Genomic DNA, 27173 nt, shown 5'->3' on the forward strand with positions numbered 1-27173 from the left:
GAGCTCTAATTATGAAATTTTATTTTAAAGCTATGAATGTTACTTATCTGGGAGGATTAATCTGTATATTTCCTGATTTGTCTAGGGTTACGCAATTGCATAGGAAAGCTTTCTTACTTATGCGCCCAGAAGCTGTGGCGGTGGGGGCAAATTTCCTATTATGCTACCCTGCAAGATGCGTAATAAAGTACTCTGGAAATACATTTGTATTTTACAGTTCCGAACAATTAAGGGGGTTCTTAAATGCTAGAAGGGATGTCCCTACAACTTAGATAAGATCTGGACCGCGTTGTAAAAAATAAGATGGATATTTTCAGGAGAGTTTTTGTTTAAGTTTGATTTCTTAAATATACTCCTCTTGTTTCCTTTTTCCACCCCCCTTCAATTTTCCAAGAAAGAATGAGGGTATTAATACTGCTTATAAGTTTATGTAGTAATTACTATTATTGTAATTATTAATAGTTTTCCTTTTTGTAACTCTTTATTATTTCAAAGCAAAGGAATCTTTGTATTATAAAAGCTGATAAATAAAAAATTTAAAAAAAAGAAAGAACGTAGTGCTATCAGATTTCTTGTTGAATAGAAATTTCATTTATTTATTTTAATGCTTAGGTTTGTAATGGATATTATGTTTTTATGTACCACATCCTAAACTTTGGAGGGAGTGGACTAGAAATTATTTTTAGAATGGGAACTCAGTCATGCTGCATTTTAGATGATTGTGGACCATTGGGATCTTCCTCAAGTGGATCTCATGGCAGGAATGCCTAGATGTGACGATTCTTTAGTCTATGCAGGAAAGTGGGATACGAAGGCATAGATGTGGTAGTCCAACCTTGGCCTAGAGGAGTTTTGCTGTATGTGTTCCCTCCATGGCCCAGGAGAACATTAAAGAAGGAACTTGTCCAGATGGTCTTGGTGGCTGTGGATTGGCTGAGGAAGCCAGGGTACACAGATCTACAGACCTACCACTATGGTTTTCAGAGGTCTCCTGTCTCAGGGTCCAGTCTTCATAGTTGACCCTTCTCCCTTTTAGTTAATGGCTTGGCTCTTGAGAGGTCACATTTGAGATGGAAAGGCTACTCCTCCTCTGTATTTTCTACTCTGTTGAAAGCCTGTACGAGGTCTTCTTCTGTGGCATATATCAGAGTCTGGTTAAAGGTTTGACGTTGAATTCACTGAAGGTCCAGGTTACATCTATTTCCTTTTATAGAGGTAAGACGCGAGGTCTCTAGTGTTACGATTCCTCCAGTAGCTGCGCCACAGGAGGCATCTCACCTTTTCTGGAGGCCGCTCCGAAGCCAGGGTCTCACCTACGAACTATCCAGGATTTGCTCCAGGGCCTGGGAGGCCTTCGAGGTCCTTGGGGCCTGCCTGAGGCTTGCTTGGGTCTGTATGGACTTCCTGGTTTGGGCCATGCCCTTTTCCCTAGGGGCCGGCCCGCAGCACTTCTCCTCAGTTATAGGACCAGCTAGGTGTGGCCCATCCAAACTCCTCCCAGGGAGTTGCCTGTCTACAGCAGTATAAAAGGATCTTCACTTCAGTTCTTGTTTGCCTTCGGATTGGGTTCCACAGTCGTCTGTGTCTTCAGACTGGTCCAGGTCCTCCGTGGCCTTTCCTTGCTTTGATGGCTTCGTGTTCAGTGTCTTCATGTTCCTTGTTCACAGTCCTGATGGCCTTTGGATTGAGTCTCACAGTCGTCTGTGCTCCTTCATCGATCCAGGTCCTCCTTGGTCGCCCCTTGCTTTGATGGTTTTGTGTTCAGTGTCTTCATGTTCCTTGTTCCAGCTTTTCTTGATGTTTTGTTTCCTGTGCTCTTGAGCCTTCTGTTCTTTCGGCTCTTTGGTTCTCCGGGTGACGCATCTCCATCATGGGAGTTGCCTGCAGTGGACTTATGTCCTGCGCTCTTGAACCTTCCTGTCCTGCCAGCCCCTGTGGTTCTCCGGATGACATCGGCTCCATCATTGGAGTCTCACCTCGGCTGGATTCCTTTCCTGCACTCGTCCCGCTCTCCTCGTGGTCCATGACCAGCCTCCTCAGGCTATGTAGGGCGCGCAGTGGGACAGGGTGGTCCGCAACCAGCCCATTGGGTCCGCCCGTGAAGGTGGGCTGTGTAGGGCACCCTGAGAGACAGTGCCAATGTCTACATTCCCAGCTTCTCGCCTCATTTGTGACGTCTTCACTTCAGCCCTCGTCTGCGATGTCTTCGCTTCTCGCCTTGTCTGCGATGTCTTCGCTTCTCGCCTTGTCTGTGATGTCTTCGCATCAGCCCTCGTCTGTGATGTCTTCGTCTCAGTCATAGTCCCAAGCCTTCTGTGTTCCAAGGACTCCGTCTGTCCTCGTCCTCGTTCTGGCCTGCCACCCGTTGCCTTACCCAGCGGCAGGTCCGAAAGGGCTTGGAACAGTCGGAGGACTGTTCATCAATCAACATTGCGTTGTTGGTTGTCTGGGGTGTGCAGGTCTGGTTGAGGGTCAGACCTTGTTCCCTAGTCCTTGCTTCAGCCTTGTCCTGCTCCCGTTACCCATGCTCGCACCAGCTTACCTCCCGCAGTGTGGCTTGGGGCTCCTCCCTGAGTCATGCCGTGGCCCAAGGGCTCACAACCCTGTTTGAGAGACGACCGCGTCTCCGTGCCTCAGAGAGTAACGGCAGTCGGAGGTCGCGCTCGTAACATCTAGTTGGTTTCCCATCTTGACATTGTTAACTTTCTTTAGTGGGATTAAGAGAGTTCAACCTCCTTTGAGACCAGTGGTTTCTCTGTGGAACCTTAACTTGGTTCTCAGAGCCTTATCTTTCCTTTCCTGCCCCTCCCCACTTGAGCCTCTGAAGTAGGTGTCTGACCAGGATTTGTCTCTAAAACTGGTGTTTTTGATGGTGATTTGTACGGCCCAGCATATTTCAGAGCTACAAGCCTTATCCTGTAAGGATCCTTTCCTAGTATTTTCTGCCAGTTTGGTGACTATTCGGCTGGTGCGTTCTTTCATACCCAGAGTGCTTTTGGTATGTCATCTGAATCAGTCCATTGGTCTGATTTTTCCAAGGATGAGTGTCAGGATGTGAGCAAATCTTTGTGATTTTTGAATGCCTGTGGGGTTCGCCTAAGATATTTGGAAGTTACTAATCTCTTTTGGCAGTTGGATAGGCTTTTTGTACTGTTTAGAGGTCCTAGCAAGGGCGAGGCAGCTTCCAAAGCTAAATTGGCCAGATGGATTAAGGACACTAGCTCTTCAGCATACATACTCAAGAGTTGTCAGGCTCTGTCTATTCTCAGCCGCAGAGCAGCTCAGCTAGTTAGCCGGATAAACCCTCCTGGGGGACATCTTAATCTGCCACTGGGGCTAGACCCTCTTGGGCAAACCACTCGATCTGCTGCTGGGGTCCCTTTGCTCAAGGGGATCCAGGGTCACCTCCCGATCTGCACCTAGGGCCCCCTTCCTCCTGCGGGACCGCTCCACCTCCAGATCTGCTGCTATCTTTCAGTTCTTCTCCCTAAGTAGAAGGACTTTTCCTGGCTTGGGTTTAGAGCTCCACTAGGTTCTGGCCGCACAGTCTCAATATTCAGTGAATTTAGCTCTGCTATACACATGGCCAATCATTCGCTGTTGCCCATCCTGAATGGGTCACCTTCTCTCAGCCAAAAGGCCAAGACCCAGGCAGGAACATGGAAAGAGAATGTGTGCACATCCTTCCATCCTGCCTAGCCTTCTTTTTCTGTTGCCTGAGAACTGGGTACCCAAGTGCCTGACGCCCCTTGTTAGTCAGGTTGAGAATCTGTTTGCTTCCTAGAACTGTTTTTTCAGTACATTTCTCTCATAAATCCCTCATTCAGAATTCTCCAATGTAGGACTTTTCCAGTCATAGTTCTGTAATTTAGGATTTTGCTATCCTTTGATTTAAAGTGATATTTCACTGCAAGTTACAAACAATAGTCCAGGGGTCTGTGACATGCAAATCCCCTACCGAGTCTCTGACTCATCTATTTAATGGTCTTTTAAGCACCTTCACAGTAAGGGGTCTGGCAATCTTTTCAATCTCATTCTGGGTTTCCTAGGCTAGCGGCTGGTGTTAAATTGCTGCATTGTCCTCTTTTTTTTCTGCTGTAGTTCACTTAAATGATAGCATGCTCTTTAACCTCCATCTCCCTTGGGAGGTGGGTTTAACGGCTAACTCCGCTCCTCCCTGAAACACCTCCAGCCTGCTCCTGATTTATGTGGCTAAATTCTAGTCGTATAACTTGTGCGGCTAGAATTTAGCCACATACAGCTTTTAATATTGCATTTAATATTGGTTTTGAATTTCAACCTCTCTGAATTCATTCTGCTAAGGCTCAGGCCTCTTTCTGGGCCTAAGATATAGTTATTGTGCCAGAGGACATTTGTAAAATGGCCTCTTGGTCCTCTTTGAATTCTTTTATCAAGCATTACCATTTGGATGTTAAGGTTAGGGAGGATACAGCTTTCAGAGCTAATATCCTTAAGGCGGCCCTTACTTTCTCCCTCCCAGATTAGTTGGGGTTTGTAGCAGAGTGAAGAGGAAGGAGAAATGTCTTACCTGTTAAATTTCTTTTCTTTTAGTCCTATTACAACAGTTCAGGATCTTCCCTGGAAGTTGGGCCATTGTATGGTGGAGGACATGCTTCTTCCAGGTCAGATGGATGATAAGAAATGCCTAGTCAAAGAAATTTTACAAGGCATGTTTTAAGTTTTGTTTATATTTACCTCCTATTATGGAGAGATGGCTCAATCAGAGGATCCAGTTCTGAAATTTTGTACAAGCTTATTATCTACCGGCAATGAGGAGCAACGTGAAGGCACCCCTCCACCCCGAATCAAGGAGGGAGACAGGCAACTTGTCGGCGCCAGGTGGATCGTCCGATCCCCTGCCCGCCCACCACCCCGGTGTCCTGATCCATGCGGCGGCGAATACGAAGGCCCCTGGGCTGCAGTATGCACGCCCTTGGCGTGCGCACGAAGGAGCACAACAAAGGAGCCTGCCCCTTTGTGCACCCCTTTATGCATGCCTGCATTGTGCATCCCAGTAATCAACTACCATAACCATGGATCTAAAAGGCTACATTGAACCCATGCATGGTCAAGGTCGATAACGAGATCTATGGAGTGTCCAAAGAAATAAACACAGAAGGAACGCAAAGTTGGTCAACCCTATGAGAACTAAAATTTCTTCCACTGTCTCTTCCTACTTAATGGTTATTCTGCTACTGCTAAATGCCCAGTGACTGCCAAAAAAAATAATCCCTCTGATTAATGACCTGCTTGAAGATTTAAATCCCTCCATTTTCTATATTACTGGAACCTGGCTGAACGAAAGAGATAATGTTCTCCTAAACCAAATTTACCATCCTAACTATGATGTATTTCATTTCCCTAGAGCGAAACGAAAAGGTGGAGGCTTATTAATTAGTAAAAAAGAACTTAAACTTATACCAATCAAAGTAGAGACTGATCCCCCCTTATGAGGTGGAAATTCTTAAGAAGCCACAATTAAACATAGATCTAGTCTACCTTCCTCCAGAAATATTACAAAAAGATTGCTCACCACTGATTGAATTATTTGCCAAGGTGTTTCCATAACCAGTACCTACATTAAGTGTAGGAGACTTTAACCTCCATGTAGACAAGATACCAAGAACCTTAGCCTGTGAAATGTTCTTAGAAACAATGGAAGCCCTGGGATGGTCACAATTTGTGTCAAAAGCCACACAAAGTGGGTCACACTCTAGACCTAATATTCGCAAATACAAATAATTGCTTATTCAATACTTCACACAGGATATTGCCCTGGTCTGATCACCAATTAATAAAGGCAGGAATTGCCATCAGCAAACAAATATGAAGGAGGAGCAGAGCAGCACTCCAAATTTCAATATACAGTCCACAGGGAGTGCAAAGAGGATACAGGTCCAATGGTTTTATCATCAGAAGGTTTATTTTAAACGTTCAAATAGGCCACTCCTATTTTCATAACATGCACAGGTAAATGACTGCTTCAGGGTCCCCCGACACGGACCCCGTGTTTCGCCCGAAGGCTGCGTCGGGAGGGACAATCTATAAATTTAACAATGGCTTAAAGTAAGCTCTTACTTTAAGCCATTGTTAAATTTAAATGGCTTAAAGTAAGCTCTTACTTTAAGCCATTGTTAAATTTAAATGGCTTAAAGTAAGCTCTTACTTTAAGCCATTGTTAAATTTATAGATTGTCCCTCCCGACGCAGCCTTCGGGCGAAACATGGGGTCCGTGTCGGGGGACCCTGAAGCAGTCATTTACCTGTGCATGTTATGAAAATAGGAGTGGCCTATTTGAACGTTTAAAATAAACCTTCTGATGATGAAACCATTGGACCTGTATCCTCTTTGCACTCCCTGTGGACTGTATACATCAGCAAACAAAAACATAATAGTATAGATAATATTTCCCAAATACCCCTCAGTCCCTCCAACTCATATCACTTGTGAAATTATCTCTTTAACTCACCTCATGCGTAAAGCTGCCATCTAAGTTTTTATCTTTAAATTGCTAACCTTTCATGACCTCTCACAATTAGACCGATTTAGGTTGTATTCCATTATACCTGTTCATACACTGTTGCTCTGAAATGTACTAGTTGTTTGTTTAATGTATTAATGTTAATATTTATCTAACGAATGCGTTTTATGTATTAAGTTGTTTAATCTGTAAACCGGAGTGAAGGCAACTCGCTATACTTCGGTATAAAAAAAGAGTCTAAATAAATAAATAAATAAGCATACTTTTACCTACAGGAAAAAGTTAGAGATGGAAGTTCTAGCTGAAACTTTAAAAAATAAACTCCATGAACTAAATCAAATCAATTCAACATCATTTATTTTATTTATAAATGTTTTTATACCTACCGCTTTTACAATGCACGACAGTCGAAATGGTTTACAGGTTAAAATAACATACATAATTAAAAATGACATAAAAACATAAAAAGAAAAACATAAGACTTATAGGCAGCGAAATAATATGTTACGAATCCTGCCCGCAGTGCCATTCCGCGAGCAGGTCTCTAACCTTTTTCCCTGGGCTGCCTCTCCCAACGTGGCTGGAAGCCCCCACTGAGTGCTCCTCGGACTGTCCACCTTCCACCATGCGACTAGGAGGCCATGTTGCTGCTGCTCCCCTGACCACAGCCACGCCGCCGTTTCCTTGGTCCTGTGGCAGGGACCCGCTGAAACTGCCGCTCCTTCACGACTTAAATTGCCGCCGAGACTCGCAGCATGCCGCCGGCGGAACTCCGCCCTTGCAGCCTGGTGCTGCCGCAGAGTTCCTTTTGGGCCACCAGCGTTGCTGTCCTGCCCGACGCTGCCGAGATCTTCTTTGAACGGCAGGGGAAGCCGCCGCTGCCCCGACATCATCTTGCGGCCTGGAGGCCGCCCCGAAGCCTGCCTGCTCTTTTGCCTCTGCATGCAGGGAGAACACCACTGTCCGTGGTCCTGTGCTCTCTTCCTGGGCCTGCTCTTAGGCACTGGCGCGCGCCTCTTCAGTGTATTTAAAGGGCCAGTAGCAGGAAGTGCTCCTGGCCCCACCGGAACCCAGCTGATCATCATTTCCTGGTTTAGCCCTATTTAAGGGCCCTGCTTGCCTTCAGTCGGGGCCTTCGGATTGGGTTCCACAATCATCTGTGTCCTCTTCTTTGGTCCAGGTCCTCCGTGGTCTTCTCCTGCTTTGACGGTTTCATCTTCATATTCCTGATGTCCTTTGTCCGTGCCTCTAGATGTCTCCATGTTCCTGATGTCCTTTGTCCGTACCTCCTGATGCCCTTTTCTTCACCTCTGCCTCCAGTTCCTTGGTTCCTGGATTTCCACTTTCCCGGTGTGCCATTGTCATGGTCCGTGAGCAGCCCACGGGTGGGCTGTATAGGGTGCCTCATGGCACATTGCCAACTTCATCTCCGCAGTGCTAGCCTCCGGAAGACTTCTGCTTTTCCCCTGTCTCTTGAATCTCGAGGTGTCAGAGAATCCTGTATCTTGAATCCTGAGCTTGTATCCTGTCCTTGTCTTCGGAGCTCCTTGCATTGCAGCCGTCCATGTCTAAGACTCTGTTTGAACCTGCTCCACATCAGCGTGGTCCGCGACCAGCCTCAGGCGGCTGTGTAGGGCGTGTCCCAGTGCAGGCCTCTTCCGGATCTTCGCCATGTTCCAGTCATCTACTCCACACCTCATCTAGAGTCTGCTTCGAGCCCAGCGTGGTCTGTGACCAGCCCCGCGGGTTGGCTGTGTAGGACACGCTGCATCGCAGTCTCAACCCAGTACTTGATCTTGCTCCTGTATATTTTTGCCTGCAGTACCTTGCTCCTGAACCTTTGTCCAAAAGTCTTCACCCAAGAGTCTTCGCCTATGTCTTCGCCCAAGAGTCTTCGCCTATGTCTACGTCCAAGAGTCTTCGCCTATGTCTTCGTCCAAGAGTCTTCGCCTATGTCTACGTCCAAGAGTTTTCCATGTTCCAAGGCCTCTGTCTGCCCTCGTCCTCTGTCCGGCCTGCCGCCTGTTGCCGTTACCCAGCTGCAGGTCCGAAAGGGCTTGGAACGGTCGGAGGACTGTTCATTGACCAACATTGCGTTGCTGGTCTTCTTGGGGCACGCAGGTCCGGTGGAGGGTTAGACCTTCAGTCTCCTCGTCTTCGCTCCAGCCTTCTTCTGTTCCTTGTCTGCCCGTGCTTGCATCAGCTCACCTCTCGCTATGCTCTCGGGCCTCCTCCCTGAGTGACGTGGCAATCCAAGGGTTCACATCTCCCATCAGAAGCAACCGCGCCGCCGCACTCGCAACATAATAGTAACATAAACATATAGATATCGTGCCAGAAGATCAGAGAGTTATCAATATGGATGTGGGTTAGTGCTATATAAGCGCTAAGGGAATGCTTAGATGACAGTATTAAGTAGCAGCGAATGATTTAAAGGCTATTAAGAATAGGAATGTTTTAAGGTTTTTTAAAAATTCTTTATGAGAAGATATCTGCCTTAAGTCATCAAGGATGGAATTCCAAATTAAAGGGCCAGCGACTGAAAAGACACGCCTCCTGGTGATATCAAGCCTGGCTAATTGAACCATTGGTATTTGCAATAGGTTTTTGTGCAGAGATCATAAGTTTCTGCTAGGTTGATAGATGTGAAGTTGAGTGCATAACCATGTAGATGAATCGTTATATATCAAATTGTGTATAATCGAGAGACTTTTGTATTGTATTCTATATTGAATTGGGAGCCAATGTAAAGAGTATAAGATTGGAGAATTCTTTTCAAGAGGTACCAGTCAAGATTCGGGCAGCGGAGTTCTGAATTAGGTTTAGAGAATGAAGGGCATTCTCGTGTAGACCAGAGGTCCCCAACCACCGGTCCGCGGACCAGGACCGGGCTGTTGGGGGTTTTTTGCCGGTCCATGGCACCGCTCTCCCCGGCTGCCGTTCATTGGCTGCCGCTGCTGCGGGGAGGCAGGGCGAGGCTGGAGACCCGCCTCCTCCAACCCCAAAAGGGAGGAGGCACGACCCGAAAAGCCAATTAGCACGTCGTGGCTGAGCGGTAAACTACTGCTGTGCTGTGTGCCGGATACACACAGCAAGAAAGAAAAAGGTCGAGCCTAAACGTGCAGGTGCTCCTTCTCCTTCCTTCCCGCACGGCCCCAGAAGAAAATGGTGCTGGAGCAGCGCGGGCAGGAAGGAGGAGAAGCTTCAGCCGCAGCAGAGTTCATCCTGTGGCGACCCATAAGGAAGAGGCCCAGAGGTGAGAGAGAGGCTGAGGGCCTGTAGAGTGTGATTGTGTGCGTGTATGAGATGAGTTGAGAGACTGTGTGTGAGAGTGAGTTGAGAGACTGTGTGTGGGAGAGACTGTGTGTGGGAGAGACTGTGTGTGTTCGCAGAGACAGCATGTGAGAGCCTCTGTGTGTGTGAGAGAGACAGCATGTGCCAGTGAGAGCCTGTGTGTGTGTGAGAGAGAGAGAGGGAGAGAGAAAGCATGTGAGAATGAGAACCTGACTGTGTGTTTGAGGGAAGAAGACAGATGGAGAGAAAAGAAATAGAAAAAAAGGCAATATAAAAGGAATTGGCAAAAAAATAAAAAAGGGAAGGTGGGCAAAAAAAAGCCTGTGACCAACCAATTAGAAAACTAAGATCAGACAGCAGATGAAAAAATAAATAAATTACTTTTTACTGATTGGCACATGTAATCTTTGGGAATGTGCAAGAGTAGCACTTTCTCTATGTGGATCTCACAATGTACGAGATCAGCATGGAGGAACTGGAAGCCCACGGGGCCTGCACAGAGGAGGCAGCAGAATGGGCTTCAGTGTCAGTAGCAGCAATCAGCGCCTTCCCAATAGCCATGCGGCAGCAGTGACAGTGGCAGCAGAGGAATGAGAGAGGCTCTGAAGTTGTGAGGGAGCCAGTGAAAGTGAGAACATGAGTGTGTATGAGAAAATCCAGGGGAGTAAGAGTGTGTGTGGGGGTGTGTGTGTGGAGGGGGAGAGAGTGTCTTACAGCCTGAGAGTATGTCAGTGTCTGTGAGAGCGAGAGGTTAAGGTGGGTATAAGAGCATGTATGTGACTGTATGTGTGAGAGAGAATGGACATGTGAGTATGTGTGAGAGAGAGAGGATAACCTCCTAATTCTCGACAATATCAGGGTGACTGGAAATCAAGAGCTCCCACGTATGGACAGCAGGGGCTTTTTAAAATCCTTATTAGTTTTAATTATTGTGTGTTATTTGATATATGTGCTGTTTTGAAATATTTTATTGGTGTTTGGGAAATTGTAAAAAATGTATATGATTTTAATTAATAGAAATTCTATTTATCAGTAGTTTTAAAATATTCTTTTATTAGTATGGTTTTACTATTATAACTGATGCTTTATGTTTCTTGATTTTATTGTTTTATGAGGAATGGTGGTTCTGTTTTTCCATTGTTAATACACAGAGTCTGGCTTCTTGGGGTTTCCATTTCAGTTTTTTCTAATTTGTGCTCCTTTATTTTGTATTCTGTATTTGGTGCTCTGTGTGTGTGAGACCATGATGAGAGATTCTGCTAGCATGTAGTGTCTGTATAGGGATCTATAGCAATCGGGTTTGTTTTGTTTCCTCAGTAGGTGGTGTATTGCTATCCTAGGACCCAGTGTAATATTTACCCTTGCTTATTCACAAGAAGGGTTATTGTTGTTTGAGTCCTTGGTGTTATTACTGTTATGTTACGATGGGATTGCAGTATAGATTTTGAGTGTCTTTTTTGTGGGGGTTTGTGTTTGTTCACAATGTGTCTGGCAGTGGAAGGTGTTTGTGCTGCTGTTACTGTGAGGTGACACCAGAATTTGAAAATATCTTTTAGTATGATGAGCTGTAAGGGAAACATCCAAGCTCCATTTTTGGGGTAATTTCAGTGGATGCACAGAGTTAGAGAACTAGAGGTGCAGGATTTATATTGGTATTCTGTTCCTTCCTATATATTCCAGACTTCACTCTCATAGCCATATAGAATTAGTTGTAGGAAGATTTTTTACATATTGTCACATTCACATTATAAATGTCATAATTAAATGATAAGTATGCACTAAAATCCAACCCCATCCATAACCCCGCCCCCATATGACCAAAGCCCCGCCCCTGCCCCATCCCCACCCCTGCCCTGCCGGGCCATGGAAAAATGGTCTTGCTTGAAGCCGGTCCCTGGTGCAAAAAAGGTTGGGGACCACTGGTGTAGACCAAGTAAGAGCGCATTTCAGTAATTGAGTCCAGCCCAACATTTGATTCCTGGGATAAAATTGTAAATGACGTAGCAGATAACCTTAGTCCTGTCCAGACAAAAACTATTAACAAAGAAAGGAATAACTCCAAAAATAAGAATCCCTGGTACAATGAAGAATTAAAAAACACTAAAAAGAATCTTAGAAAATTAGAGAAACAATGGAAGAAATGCCCTCCGCTGAATCCCTAGGAAAATATAAATCTTTCCTTACAAAAAAAACATATACTAACTAATAAAGCAAAAAAAGATTATTATGCTAAACTGCTAAACTATGCTAAACTGCTCTTTGAAGTTGTTAAAAAACTGCTCTTTGAAGTTGTTAAAAATTTAATTAAAGACTTGACATCTTCCATCTCAAGAAACTACAGCCTCACAAAGGCTGATTGCAATGAATATGCCACAAAATCAATAAGTTGAAAATACAGTTCCCTATCTGTATCACAACAAAAGCACCTGAAGATTCTAATGGCATGGTTCAGTGGTCCACGTTCGACAGAGTATTGAAACTGGAAATCTGTTAAATCATTACTAAAATTAAACCCACAATTCATCCACGTGACCCAATTCCAGCCATTTCCTTGAAACAAGTATACGGGGTTGTCACTCAGACAATTACAACATTAATTAACCTGTCTCTCTCAGAAGGAACTGTGCCAAATGGGTTAAAACAAGCTGTGATAAAGCCGATACTAAAAAAATAAGAATGGGAGAACTGACGATTGAGACAACTATCGCCCAATATCCAACTTGTCCTTTCTCGCAAAAGTTCTTGAGAAAGCAGTGTTATCCCGGTTTGTAAATCACCTGGAAGATCAAAATATTCTATCCCCAAATCAATTTGGATTCAGGAAACATCACTCAACTGAGACACTACTCCTCTCATTAATGGACCCAGTTTTACAAGGGCTTGACACAGATGAATCGTATTGTCTTGTGCTGATTGACTTAAGGGCCACCTTCGACACTGAGGATCATAACCTGTTATGCCTGTTATGATCAGGCTTGTGAACCCTTGGACCGACGGGAGGATGGTATACCTTAGGAGGTGGATCTTGAGGTTCCCCCGTCGGGAGGCGAGGCGGAACAGAAGATGTGACCAGCTGACCCTCGGCACTGAAGACTGAGGCGACTGTGGAGAAGGCGAAGAGTCGAGACATCGGAGAAGCCAACTGGGTCTTCGCCACTGGAAGCCTGTGGTCCCCCCGGGAGGAGCCCGTAGGGACACGACCGCTGGGAGACTGCTTTTCTGTGCACCCTCCGTCTTAATATCATGGCAATATTAAGTTGGAGGTCCTGAAAGTTAAAAAAAGTTAAAAACAAAAAAATAAAAATTTGAAATTGGCCCGCTGCTCGCGGGTTGAAAACCGGATGCTCAATTTTGCCAGCGTCCGGGGCAGTTTTGCCAGCGTCCAGGGCAATTTTGCCAGCGTCCGGGGCAATTTTGCCAGCGTCCAGGGCAGTTCGGTTAGCGCTTCAAGCCCTTCTCCAGCTGCTGCAGGGCAAGTCCGTCAGGGATATATCGGACAATGCAATAGCCGTGGCCTATATCGATCGCCAAGGGGGAACCAAGAGTCAACAGGTAGCGATCGAGGCCCAACAATTAATAAGCTGGGCGGAGCAGCATCTAGCCAGCATCGCAGCCTCTCAGATCGCAGAGGTAAACAACGTCCAAGCTGTTGTCTCAGTCATCACCGTCTCGATCCCGGGGAGTGGGAGCTCTCCAAGGAAGCATTCCATCTCATTTGCAGCAAGTGGTCCAGACTGAGTGTCGATCTGATGGCGACCTTTCGGAATGCCAAGGCCCCTCGTTTCTTCAGTTGGCACCGGGAGCCAATGGCAGAAGGGGTGGATGCTTTGGTGATCGCATGGCCAAGGCATGTCCTTTTGTATGTGTTCCCGCCATGGCCTCTCATCGGCAAAGTGCTGAGGCGCATTGAAGCTCACCCATTCGAGTGATCTTAGTAGCACAGGAATGGCCGAGGCAACCATGGTTTGCAGATCTCGTAAATCTGTCAGTGGAAGGGCCCCTGAGGTTTCGGAATCTTCCAAATCTTCTGCGTCAGAGCCCCAATTGTTTGGAAGAGGCAGATCGCCTTTTGAGATGCAAAGATTGAAGAGCAAAGGTTATTCGGATACGGTTGTCGCTACCCTTTTGCGTTCCAGGAAGACCTCCATTTCCTTATCTTATGTCAGGGTGTGGAAGGTCTTTGAGTCTTGGTGTGTAGACCGCAATGTGGATCCTACTTGGGCTCTTGTGCCCGATATATTATCTTTCCTGCAGGCCAGCCTAGTTGAAGGCCTCTTGTGTAGCTCGTTATGGGTACAAGTATCGGCTCTCGGTTGTTTCCGTGGTAAAATACAAGGATTACCTTTGGCTACGCATCCAGACGTGGCTCGATTTCTCCGCTGGGCAAAACACCTCCGTCTTCCGGTCAGGGATCCTTGTCCATCATGGAGTTTAAATTTGGTCCTCTGAGTTCTATGTGTGGCACCTTTTGAACCTTTAAAATGGGCGATGCTAAAGGATCTTATGTTAAAGGTGGTTTTTCTCGTGGCTATTTCCTCAGCTAGCTGAGTGAATGAGCTCCAGACTTTGTCTTACAGGGAACCTTTCCTAAGAATTATGGATATGGGGGTCTCTTTACGAACTGTTCATCCCTTTCTTCCAAAAGTGGTAACAGCCTTTCACTTGAATCAGTCGATCGAACTCCCGTCTTTTCCAGACTTGAACCACCATGATCCCAAAGATAGAGATCTGAGGAAACTGGATGTACGCCATGTTCTGTTACGTTATTTGGAGGTATGTTGGATCATCTTTTTGTCCTTTGGAGTGGTCCCAAAAAAGGATACAAGGCATCTAGGGCTACGATTGCCTGCTGGTTGAAGGAGGCTATTAGTTCAGCCTATTTGCTTCACGGTCAGCTGCTTCTGGTCGGTCTTAAAGTGCATTCTAAGCGTTCGCAGGCAGCCTCGTGGGCAGAGTGTCAGCAAATTTCGCAGCAGGAGATTTGTAGAGCTGCTACTTGGAAGTCTTTACACCCTTTGCTAGGCATTACAGATTGGATGTTCAGGCCCCAGCATCTGGGGGGTTTGGTGAAGGTGTAATTCGAGCGGGACTCTCAGGGTCCCACCCCATGTAATGGAGCTCTGGTACATCCCAGGAGCTGGGCTGATCTGGGTACGTACAGGGAAAGGACAATTGGTTTTTACCTGCGAATTTTCATTCCTGTAGTACCATGGATCAGTCCAGAGGCCCACCCTTTTTCAGCACGAAGATAATGGAGAGTCCGCTCGTTTAGTACTACCTTATATTCTCTGCAAACAAGTTCTCCAAAGTTTTTCAAAGTTCTTAACGGCTCCTACTTGGGTTTAGTGAGCAGGTTTTGTATTACCGGTCATAGACGGTATAGAGTTCACAATGTTCCGGTTAATTGGTTTTAAGAAGTTCTGCTTTAATACAACAAAATACTGATGGACTGTAGGTGGCACCTCAGGGTATAGGGCAGAGTTGGTCAAAACTTCTCTGTCTCCATCTGCTGCTGGGGAGGCAAAACCCAGGAGTCTGTACTGATCCGTGGTACTACCGGAACGAAAATATATTTATTTATTTATTTATTTTTGGGGTTTTTTTATATACCGATCTTCTTGCACTGGATGCAAATCAAATCGGTTTACATTGAACAATTGAACTTGCTTGAGAGCATTACATATAATGTCTTTTTGTGGTTGACCAATTATAATGAAGGATGTAAAATTAGTAGGTAAGACCAATTTTCCTATTCACATCTACTCGTTCTAGACCTCTCATGATTTCAAAGACCTCTATCATATCCCCCCTCAGATGTCTCTTCTCCAAGCTGAACAGCCCTAACCTCTTCAGCCTTTCCTCATAGGGGAGCTGTTCCACCCCCTTTATCATTTTGGTTGCCCTTCTCTTTACCTTCTCCATCGCAACAATATCCTTTTTGAGATGCAGTGACCAGAATTATACACAGTATTCAAGGTGCGGTCTCACCATGGAGCGATACAGAGGCATTATCACATTTTCAATTTTATTAACAATTCCCTTCCTAATAATTCCTAACATTCTGTTTGCTTTTTTGACTGCCTCAGCACACTGAGCTGACGATTTCAAAGTATTATCCACTATGATGCCTAGATCTCTTTCTTGGGTGGTAGCTCCTAATATGGAACCTAACATTGTGTAACTATATAGCATGGGTTATTTTTCCCTATATGCATCAACTTGCACTTGTCCACATTAAATTTCATCTGCCATTTGGATGCCCAATCTTCCAGTCTCGCAAGGTCCTCCTGTAATGTATTACAATCTGCTTGTGATTTAACTACTCTGAATAATTTTGTATCATCCGCAAATTTGATAACCTCACTGAGAAAAGGGTAAACAGACTGCAAGTTGTGGTAGAGATAGCACTATAGTAACACCTTGGAACTTGTAGGTTCTGGTCTTATGTTCTGACTTTTGACTGTGCAGAATCCTGACTCCTGGCATGCTTATGACCCAGTTTGTTCCTTGGCCAGTAGAAGTATAAAATTTGGAAATGAAAAAGGAATTATTAACAGTGAAAAAGGTGTTAATTTATATTCACAAAGATGGAATTTAAATCTCTGTAATGTGTTCCTTGAGCTTTTAGTCTTTAAAATATTTATTTTTAGGATCATCAATGGGAAACAGTCAGCATGCCAGATGAGGAAGTAGACATTTACAGCGTAGAAGGTATAAGAACACAGGAGTGTATATTATTAAGCCTGTATTTATTCATGTATTCTCTTACTATGGCATATACTTAGCTGTAATGGATCTGTTTCAAATTATCCTTCAGACATATATCTTTCATATAGACAAGAGATGAGCACCAGACGAGACTAAATCAATTGATATGCTGCCTTTTCCTAAAGATAGGACCAGGGCGGATTACATAAAATAACAAGGCATTGAGTACCTAAGTAATAATATATACATATATGAAGTAGATTGCAAGTAAATAGATAAGAAGTAGGGAACATTAGGTAGGAATAAGAAAGTGGATATACTGAGTATAAATTACATATATATAAATATAGTTAAGAAGTAAATTAAACACCAGCAATGCAAAAGATTTTAAGAACCGGTTGCACAGAGGTAGCCCAAAAATGTGTGAACTTTGTTCTGCAGGTATTACTCTGAATGCCCTTAGATAAAGCTTGAATTGGACCCTATGGATTTAAAGTAATTTATATTATAAAAATTAAAAGGACTTAGTTAAAATGCTTGAACAAGAATCACGCATCATTATTGGCAGACTATTTGAAAGGTTAGAGATTCATTATTACAATCTTCAAAGTCTATAATCCAGAATTTTTCCATGGGTGGTAGTATTACAATCACAATAATAAGATCACTGAAGATTAAAGAAAAATGGGAACTTCACGAATATAATAAGGAATCTTGCGGATATTTCTGATTTACAGTACTATTATTGGTTCTGGATTATGAATGGACATGATCTTTTTCTCCTTCATGTATAATTAGTCAGGAAATACTTATTTTTCCTTGTGACGTTGGATGTCTCTGGGAAAAGACCTAAAACTACAGAGTGATTGCATCAAACTGAAGGAGACATATCTATCCAACATACATAGGATTTGCATATCAGCAAAAGGTTGGACAGCTCATCTTTTCCTATCACATAATGTGATGAGTGGCTTGAAAGTGAGCCCTTGATGCTGTGATGTAGTTGACACAGCCTCATAGGTGAACCTACACCAACAGCTGGCGCACAAGCCCTGAAGCGGAATATACTGGAGCTTCGCCTATACTTGCCACCTCCCCTGCAAGTGGAGTCCTTGGGTTCTGCCAGCTGGACCTAGGTGGATCCCTAGGGCAGTGGAGAGAACAAGAGTCCAAAGGCACGCCAGGGTCAGCACAGGCAGCAGTCTGGAGGTACTGGGAACAGGCCAATGGTCAGGGCAGACAGCAAGCAAGCAAGTGTAGTCTGGTACAAGGCAAGAGGTCAGATCCAGGCAAGAGGTCAGGTCCAGGCAGGTTGCAGTTGTGGTCAGGTCCAAATCAAGAAGTCAGGTCCAGGAGATCAGGCGAAGGATGGATGAAGACACACAAGAGACACTGGATGAGACAGTTAGGCAGGACAAGGCTGGATGAGACAAGATGGGCAAGGCAAGGCTGGATGAGGCAGACTGTGCAAGGCAAGGCTGGATAAGGCAGGCTGGGCAAGGCAAGGCTGGATTACAGGAACACAGGAGCAACATACAGTGCTCTAGTCAGGATACCTGTTGCTGAGGCAAGGTTAAGGCACGCAGCTGGGCCTTATATACCCAGCCGCAAGATGTCATCAGGAGGCACCAGCAGATCAGCTTCCTGCTGTGGGGCCTTTAAATGGTGGCATGCCTGTTATGGTTTAGCGGTGTTTGGGTGCATTCTTGGGTACTGTGGCAGATGACCATACCCACAGGGAGGAGCCCTGTGGGGAGCCACAGTACTGGGCTAGACTCAGGATGCACAAACACAGAATTAGCTCTTTTATTGTACAGCTTGATGTGTACCACCAGAGGTGGCAGTAGTGAGGTGATCCAGAGGTAGCAGTCCCGGGACCCTCGGCAGAGGGAACCAGTCTCACTACATTGGTTTAGGGGATTCCAGTGTAGGTTTCTCAGGCAAGGCAATGCTGTAGATGAGACTGACTGAGAGATTACGCACTAGATGGTATCTGTAGGTTGGCGATTCTACCAGGCTGAAGTAGATGGCACAGGTACCGAGGCAGGGAGAGCAAGCCCTCGAGGAGCGAGTACCTGATCCCAGTAAGGCACCTAAAATAAAGCTCTTTTATTGTACAACTTGATGTGTACCACCAGAGGTGGCAGTAGTGAGGTGATCCAGAGGTAGCAGTCCCGGGACCCATGGCAGAGGGAACCCGTCTCACCACGTTGGTATAGGGGATTCCGGTGTAGGTTTCCCAGGCAAGGCAATGCTGTAGACGAGACAGATTGAGAGTTAGATTACTGACTAAATGATAGCTGAGGGTTGGCACTCTAGGAAGCCCTTAGGAGAAATATGGCGGGAGGCAACGCCATAGCCGTTCGGGGGACGCCGGAGAGAGTGGCTTGCAGACGCGGTGGTAGCCATCTTCCCAAGGCTAGCGGGGAGAGCTGAGAAAAAGTTGAGGCACAAGGGTCGAAGCTGTTTGAGACCGACGGATGCAACAATGCCGCACATGCACGCCTAGGGAGGACCTGCAGGAAGGAGGGAGTGGCTTCATGGCGGCAGCATTCTGCTGCAGACTGGACCGGTAGCATGGGGCAATGACTAGGGTAAGTACAGCGGCTTGCAGGACTGTCCCACAAACCGCTAAACATGGCACATAAGCTCTTAAGATTTGAACATTTCATGTTAAATCACATAAAAGGCTCTATGTACTGATCATTTTCTCTGCAGGGAGTATAGTTTATTTGATTTGATTAATTACCTTTTGTTACAGTCAATCGAGTAACTTTATAACATCTTAGGTAACGTCTGTGGCAGGTACACACATCACACATTAATTTTCAAAGCAAACTTATACGCATACATTTGCTTTGAAAATTATGCAAAATAATACAGAGAAACTCACCTCAAAGTGAGTGCGCAAATCCAAACAGCGTCTCCCAGAGTGCCTCTTTTTTTTGCTAAATTGGATAATGTACATACATTTTGGGGCGGATTTTCAAAGGGTTACGTGCGTAAGTTACACACATAATACCGAGAATCAGCTCCTTCAGTATTTCTCGAGAATCAGCTCCTTCAGTATTTCTCTGTCTCCAGCAGATGAAGGTGGAAGAACCTGTAGTCCTGGCTAATTAAACAAGAAAAAAAAAGGAGAGTTGCAGTGACAGGAGTTCTTTAAATTTGTTTGGCTGGAACAAAGTTTCAAAAAAAAAAAAAAGAGCCGAGCCTCCCGAGGAGCAGAGTCATTTATCCCAGGACAAGCAGGATGCTAGTCCTCACATATGGGTGACGCCACTGACAGAGCCCTAAAGCGGGAAAGCTTTCTGTCAAAGTTTCTAGAAACTTTTGACTGGCCCTGTGAGGGCACTGAGCATGCCCAGCATGCTATGATATTCTCTGCCACAGGTGTCTCTCTTCAGTCTTCGTCTTTCCGCGCAGCAGTTAGCATCGTGGGATAGGAGCCATTGAGAAATTTCTCAATACTTTGTGACTGAAAAAAGTCATATTATTAGATATTCTCTCTCACAATTCTCTCAAGGGGTTCTTCTTCACCGGCTGGTGAGTACCTCGGTCTCAAATTTATTCTCCTCAGGAGAAAATTTTTTCTCATAACTTTCGCTATTTGCCTCGACGGCCGTCGATAGCAATATGGCTACCGGTTTTAAAAAAATGCCCGGTATGCGCCCGTAAGATGTCGCTAACCGATCCGCATCTCGAGTGCGTGATATGTCTCGGTGAAAATCACGACGTACAAAATTGCCCGCAATGTGCCGAGATGACGCCGAAAACAAGAAAGTCTTGACTGGAAAAGATGGAACATTTGTTCCATCTTCAGTTAATACCATTGCCTTCGACGTCATCAAAATCGTCTCCGGCCGGAGCGACAAAGCGCTTGCTGCTTAAAAAATCCACCCCGGGACCGGCGGGGGATCAATCATCGTCCTCATCCACATCAACGAAATCCGTTGACCGGCAAAAGTCGAAACATACGCATCGACATCGAAGGTCATCGACGACCGAATTCACGTCCCAGGATCCGTCGACGGTAAAGCGGCCACGCTCGGAGGAAACCTCGGGCCCTGGGCCTCATCCTCCCATCTCGACACCTGATCCCCCTGCAGGGCTCTGCAGCGGATCCAACGACTCAGCCTTCGCCACCGCTTACAACTACTCTGGTACCATCAGTTGTAACGCCGGAATTGTCTGATATCATCAGACAAGCGATATCACAGGCTTTGAGGGAACAGTTAATTCCGACGGGCTCGTCGATGCCGATGCTTCCAGCATCGATGCCGGCAACTTTGCCGATGCCGGTGGGATCACCGATGCCGGTGTCCACAGTGACGCCGAGAACACTAGAAGAGTCGACGTCGACACCAAGAATAATAACAACATCGACGTCGATATATGCGCAACTACCATCGACGACTACCGCATCGATGCCCATGTTGCTGCCTCCATCGGGGAAAAGGCCGCTCTCGACGTCGACTTCGAGGCCAACATCAGTGCCATCAAGGCCTGCACCGATGGATGATGATGAGGTTCATCCTTTCAACGTCTACGTCAGAGATACCAAGATGTCATCGACACCTTACCCAAAAAAACTGGGGAACACGTTTTTCCACCTACTCCCACTGATGACCCATTACCAGGCCCATCAGGACTACATTTTCCACCAAGATCCACAACAAAACACTCTCATAGACAGGAAGAAGAGGAATCCTGGGACAGCCAAGATACAGAATCCTCTTCAGAGGACTTCATGTCGGATCCCTCACCTCCAGAGCCGAGAAAGAAGTCCCCACCTGAAGACCTGTCTTTCTCTAATTTCATACAGGATATGGCAGACACCATTCCTTTTAAGTTGGAAGCAGAACAGGACTCAAGACAACATACTTTAGAAGTCCTACAGTTTGTGGATCCCCCAAAACAAGTTTTGGCCATCCCAATACATGAGGTGCTCTTAGACCTGCAACACCGTATCTGGGAGCATCCATCCACAGTGTCAGCTGTAAACAAAAGGGTGGATTCATCTTATTTGGTTCAATCAGCTCCAGGGTACCAAAAAGCACAACTGCCACATCAATCTGTGGTAGTTGAATCTGCCCAAAAAAAAATAAATCAAAAAGGATCCGCCCTCATTCTTCCACCCCACCTGGCAAGGATCATCGTTTCCTTGATACTTTGGGAAGAAAGATCTATCAATCTTCAATGCTGAATTCCAGAATCTCTGCATACCAGCTGTACATGACACAGTATCAGAGAAATTTATGGAAACAGATGGAGGACTTTACAAAATCTTTACCTGAACAGCTTCAAGAACCTGCACAAGCCATTATACATAAAGGCCTGGAAGCAGGTAAACATGAAGTGAGGGCGGCCTACGACAGTTTCGATACTGCCTCCAGGACTGCAGCTGTGGGTATCGCTGCATGCAGATATGCATGGCTCAAGGCCTCTGACCTCAGGCCTGAGGTCCAAGAAAAACTTGTTGATCTTCCATGCAAGGGAGATAACCTATTTGGAGAGAAAGTTCAAGAGGCAGTCCAACAACTGAAGGATCACACAGAGACTTTGCGTCAATTGTCCCAGATATCTCAGGATATAAGAACATAAGAACATAAGAAAATGCCATACTGGGTCAGACCAAGGGTCCATCAAGCCCAGCATATCCAACAGTGGCCAATCCAGGCCATAAGAACCTGGCAAGTACCCAAAAACTAAGTCTATTCCATGTTACCATTGCTAATGGCAGTGGCTATTCTCTAAGTGAAATTAATTGCAGGTAATGGACTTCTCCTCCAAGAACTTATCCAATCCTTTTTTAAACACAGCTATATTAACTGCACTAACCACATCCTCCGGCAACAAATTCCAGAGTCTAATTGTGCGTTGAGTAAAAAAGAACTTTCTCCGATTAGTTTTAAATGTGCCCCATGCTAACTTCATGGAGTGCCCCCTAGTCTTTCTACTATCCGAAAGAGTAAATAACCGATTCACATCTACCTGTTCTAGACCTCTCATGATTTTAAACACCTCTATCATATCCCCCCTCAGTCGTCTCTTCTCCAAGCTGAAAAGTCCTAACCTCTTTAGTCTTTCCTCATAGGGGAGTTGTTCCATTCCCCTTATCATTTTGGTAGCCCTTCTCTGTACCTTCTCCATCGCAATTATATCTTTTTTGAGATGCGGCGACCAGAATTGTACACAGTATTCAAGGTGCGGTCTCACCATGGAGCGATACAGAGGCATTATGACATTTTCCGTTTTATTCACCATTCCTTTTCTAATAATTCCCAACATTCTGTTTGCTTTTTTGACTGCCGCAGCACACTGTACCGACGATTTCAATGTATTATCCACTATGACACCTAGATCTCTTTCTTGGGTTGTAGCACCTATTATGGAACCCAACATTGTGTAATTATAGCATGGGTTATTTTTCCCTATATGCATCACCTTGCACTTATCCACATTAAATTTCATCTGCCATTTGGATGCCCAATTTTCCAGTCTCACAAGGTCTTCCTGCAATTTATCACAATCTGCTTGTGATTTAATTACTCTGAACAATTTTGTGTCATCTGCAAATTTGATTATCTCACTTGTCGTATTTCTTTCCAGATCATTTGTAAATATATTGAAAAGTAAGGGTCCCAATACAGATCCCTGAGGCACTCCACTGTCCACTCCCTTCCACTGAGAAAATTGCCCATTTAATCCTACTCTCTGATTCCTGTCTTTTAGCCAGTTTGCAATCCACGAAAGGACATCGCCACCTATCCCATGACTTTTCACTTTTCCTAGAAGCCTCTCATGAGGAACATTGTCAAACGCCTTCTGAAAATCCAAGTATACTATATCTACCGGTTCACCTTTATCCACATGTTTATTAACTCCTTCAAAAAAGTGAAGCAGATTTGTGAGGCAAGACTTGCCCTGGGTAAAGCCATGCTGACTTTGTTCCATTAAACCATGTCTTTCTATATGTTCTGTGATTTTAGAACACTTTCCACTATTTTTCCTGGCACTGAAGTCAGGCTAACCGGTCTGTAGTTTCCCGGATTGCCCCTGGAGCCCTTTTTAAATATTGGGGTTATATTTGCTATCCTCCAGTCTTCAGGTACAATGGATGATTTTAATGATAAGTTACAAATGTTTACTAATAGGTCTGAAATTTCATTTTTTAGTTCCTTCAGAACTCTGGAGTGTATACCATCCGGTCCAGGTGATTTACTACTCTTCAGTTTGTCAATCAGGCCTACCACATCTTCTAGGTTCACTGTGATTTGATTCAGTCCATCTGAATCATTACCCATGAAAACCTTCTCCATTACGGGTACCTCCCCAACATCCTCTTCAGTAAACACCGAAGCAAAGAAATCATTTAATCTTTCCGCGATGGCCTTATCTTCTCTAAGTGCCCCTTTAACCCCTCGATCATCTAACGGTCCAACTGACTCCCTCATAGGCTTTCTGCTTCGGATATATTTAAAAAAGTTTTTACTGTGAGTTTTTATCTCTATAGCCAACTTCTTTTCAAATTTTCTCTTAGCCTGTCTTATCAATGTCTTACATTTAACTTGCCAATGTTTATGCTTTATCCTATTTTCTTCTGTTGGATCCTTCTTCCAATTTTTGAATGAAGATCTTTTGGCTAAAATAGATTCTTTCACCTCCCCTTTTAACCATGCTGGTAATTGTTTTGCCTTCTTTCCACCTTTCTTAATGTGTGGAATACATCTGGACTGTGCTTCTAGAATGGTATTTTTTAACAATGACCATGCCTCTTGGACATTTTTTACTTCTGTAGCTGCTCCTTTCAGTTTTTTTCTAACTATTTTTCTCATTTTATCAAAGTTTCCCTTTTGAAAGTTTAGCACGAGAGCCTTGGATTTGCACACTGTTCCTTTTCCAGTCATTAAATCAAATTTGATCATATTATGATCACTATTGCCAAGTGGCCCCACCACCGTTACCTCTCTCACCAAGTCCTGTGCTCCACTGAGAATTAGATCTAAAATTGCTCCCTCTCTCGTCTGTTCCTGAACCAATTGCTCCATAAAGCTATCATTTATTCCATCCAGGAACGTTATCTCTCTAGCGTCACCCGATGATACATTTACCCATCTATATTGGGGTAATTGAAGTCTCCCATTATTACTGCACTACCAATTTGGTTAGCTTCCCTAATTTCTCTTAGCATTTCACTGTCCATCTCACCATCTTGACCAGGTGGACGGTAGTATACCCCTATCATTATAGGCTTCCCCGACACACAAGGGATTTCTACCCATAAAGATTCAATTTTGTATTTAGTCTCATGCAGGATGTTTATCCTGTTGGACTCTATGCCATCCTGGACATAAAGTGCCACACCTCCTCCCGAGTGCTCCTCTCTGTCATTGCGATATAATTTGTACCCTGGCATAGCACTGTCCCATTGGTTATCCTCTTTCCACCATGTCTCTGAGATGCCAATTAAGTCTGTGTCATCATTTACTGCTATACATTCTAATTCTCCCATCTTACTTCTTAGACTTCTGGTATTAGCATACAAACATTTCAAAGTTTGTTTTTTGTTTGTATTTTCATTCTGCTTTTTAATTGATATCGATAAGTTAGAATTTTTTAGCTCAGGTGAGTTTTTAGTTACAGGCACTTGGACTACTTTTCTAATTATTGGAACCTCACTGTCGGGATGCCCTAATTGTAATGCATCATTAGTATCCTTTAAAGATACCTCTCTCCGAACCATGCGCTGCTGAGCGACTGTCGGCTTTCCCCTTTGTTCTAGTTTAAAAGCTGCTCTATCTCCTTTTTAAAGGTTAGCGCCAGCAGTCTGGTTCCACCCTGGCTAAGGTGGAACCCATCCCTTCGGAAGAGACTCCCCCTTCCCCAAAAGGTTCCCCAGTTCCTAACAAAACTGAATCCCTCTTCCTTGCACCATCGTCTCATCCACGCATTGAGACTCCGGAGCTCTGCCTGCCTCTGGTGACCTGCACGTGGAACAGGGAGCATTTCAGAGAATGCTACCCTGGAGGTTCTGGATTTAATCTTTCTACCTAAGAGCCTAAATTTGGTTTCCAGAACCTCCCTCCCACATTTTCCTATGTCGTTGGTGCCCATATGTACCACGACAGCCGGCTCCTCCCAGCACTGTCTAAAATCCTATCTAGGTGACGCGTGAGGTCCGCCACCTCCGCACCAGGTAGGCATGTTACCAGGCGATCCTCACGCCCACCAGCCCACCAGCCAGGATCCTTCCACACAGCCTCCTCGTCGACTTCCCCGCAGAGAAACAAGGAGGCTTTACCATAGGCCATGCAGATACTACTCCCAAACATCTAGGGGTAGATCCACTAGACCTCAACAGCAACGTGCCCAAACTAGACAACCCAGGGCACCTCGTACTCAACCTCCACCTCAGACAGGCCCTGTGTCTGGGTTTTGAGATACAATTCCCAGAGAACAAGACACTCCTTTAAACCCTCACACACAACTTCCAGTGGGAGGAAGAGTATCCCACTTTTACACTCACTGGAAAACAATAACAACAGACCAATGGGTGCTCTCTATAGTTGCTCAAGGATACAAGCTAAATTTCCTGTCAATTCCACCAGAATTTCCACTGAGAGCCTTCCCACAACAAGAGTCTCAACTAATTCCTTTACAAACAGAATTATCCACCCTTCTGAAAATCAGGGCAATACAGTTAGTGCCCCAATCTCAGAAGGGAAGAGGATTCTACTCCCGTTACTTCCTCATTCCAAAGAAAACAGGAGGCCTAAGGCCCATCCTAGACCTAAGAAATCTCAACAAATTTCTAAAGAAAGAAAAATTCAGGATGGTTTCCCTAGGCACCATGCTTCCTCTTCTTCAACAAGGAGATTGGCTTTGTTCTCTGGATCTTCAGGATGCTTATACTCACATCCCAATATACCCTCCTCATCGCAAATACCTGCGCTTCATAGTGGGTCATGAGCACTTCCAATACAGAGTACTCCCTTTCGGACTCGCATCTGCACCCAGAGTGTTCACAAAATGTCTAGCAGTCATAGCAGCACATCTACGCAAACAAGGTGCTTATGTGTTCCCATACCTAGACGACTGGCTCATCAGAAGTCAGTCGCTACAAGGAGCTCTAGATTCTCTCAATCAAACAATTACAACACTACATTCAGTGGGATTCCTGATCAATTATCAAAAATCCCATCTCACACCATTACAACTGCTTCAATTCATAGGAGCAGAATTGAACACCAACCTTGCAAGAGCTTTTCTACCAGAAGATCGTGCAGACACAATCTCACTGCTAGCAACGTGGCTCAGCTCACAAACACAAGCAACAGCTCACCAGTTTCTAACTTTACTAGGCCACATGGCCTCTACAGTTCACGTCACACCCATGGCATGTCTAGCCATGAGAATAACACAATGGACTTTAAGATCACAATGGATCCAAGCCATTCAACCACTGCATACTCAAATTCAAGTAACCCACCAACTACGTTCTTCTCTACTATGGTGGATGAAAAAGGACAATTTGCGCAAAGGCCTACCCTTTCAACAACCAGTTCCACAAGTAACTGTAACTACAGATGCATCCACCTTGGGTTGGGGAGCTCATATAGACAATCTCCAAACACAAGGAACTTGGACAAAGCTCGAAGCAACATTT

General features: G+C 45.0%; 1 protein-coding gene across 8 annotated transcripts in view; it reads left to right on the forward strand.

The window, feature by feature from the left end:
* The window catches only part of SYCP2 (synaptonemal complex protein 2), a 752024-nt gene that overhangs the window by 184960 nt on the left and 539891 nt on the right, over positions 1-27173 (forward strand). For all 8 annotated transcript variants that reach the window (XM_029611557.1, XM_029611556.1, XM_029611555.1 and 5 more), the window contains one exon: positions 16447-16507. In XM_029611557.1, coding sequence (XP_029467417.1) covers positions 16447-16507 — 61 coding nt within the window. The remainder of the gene's footprint in view (positions 1-16446; positions 16508-27173) is intronic.

The sequence above is a fragment of the Rhinatrema bivittatum genome, chromosome 8 (genome assembly GCF_901001135.1).
Source record: "Rhinatrema bivittatum chromosome 8, aRhiBiv1.1, whole genome shotgun sequence".
Classification (NCBI taxonomy): Eukaryota; Metazoa; Chordata; class Amphibia; order Gymnophiona; family Rhinatrematidae; genus Rhinatrema; species Rhinatrema bivittatum.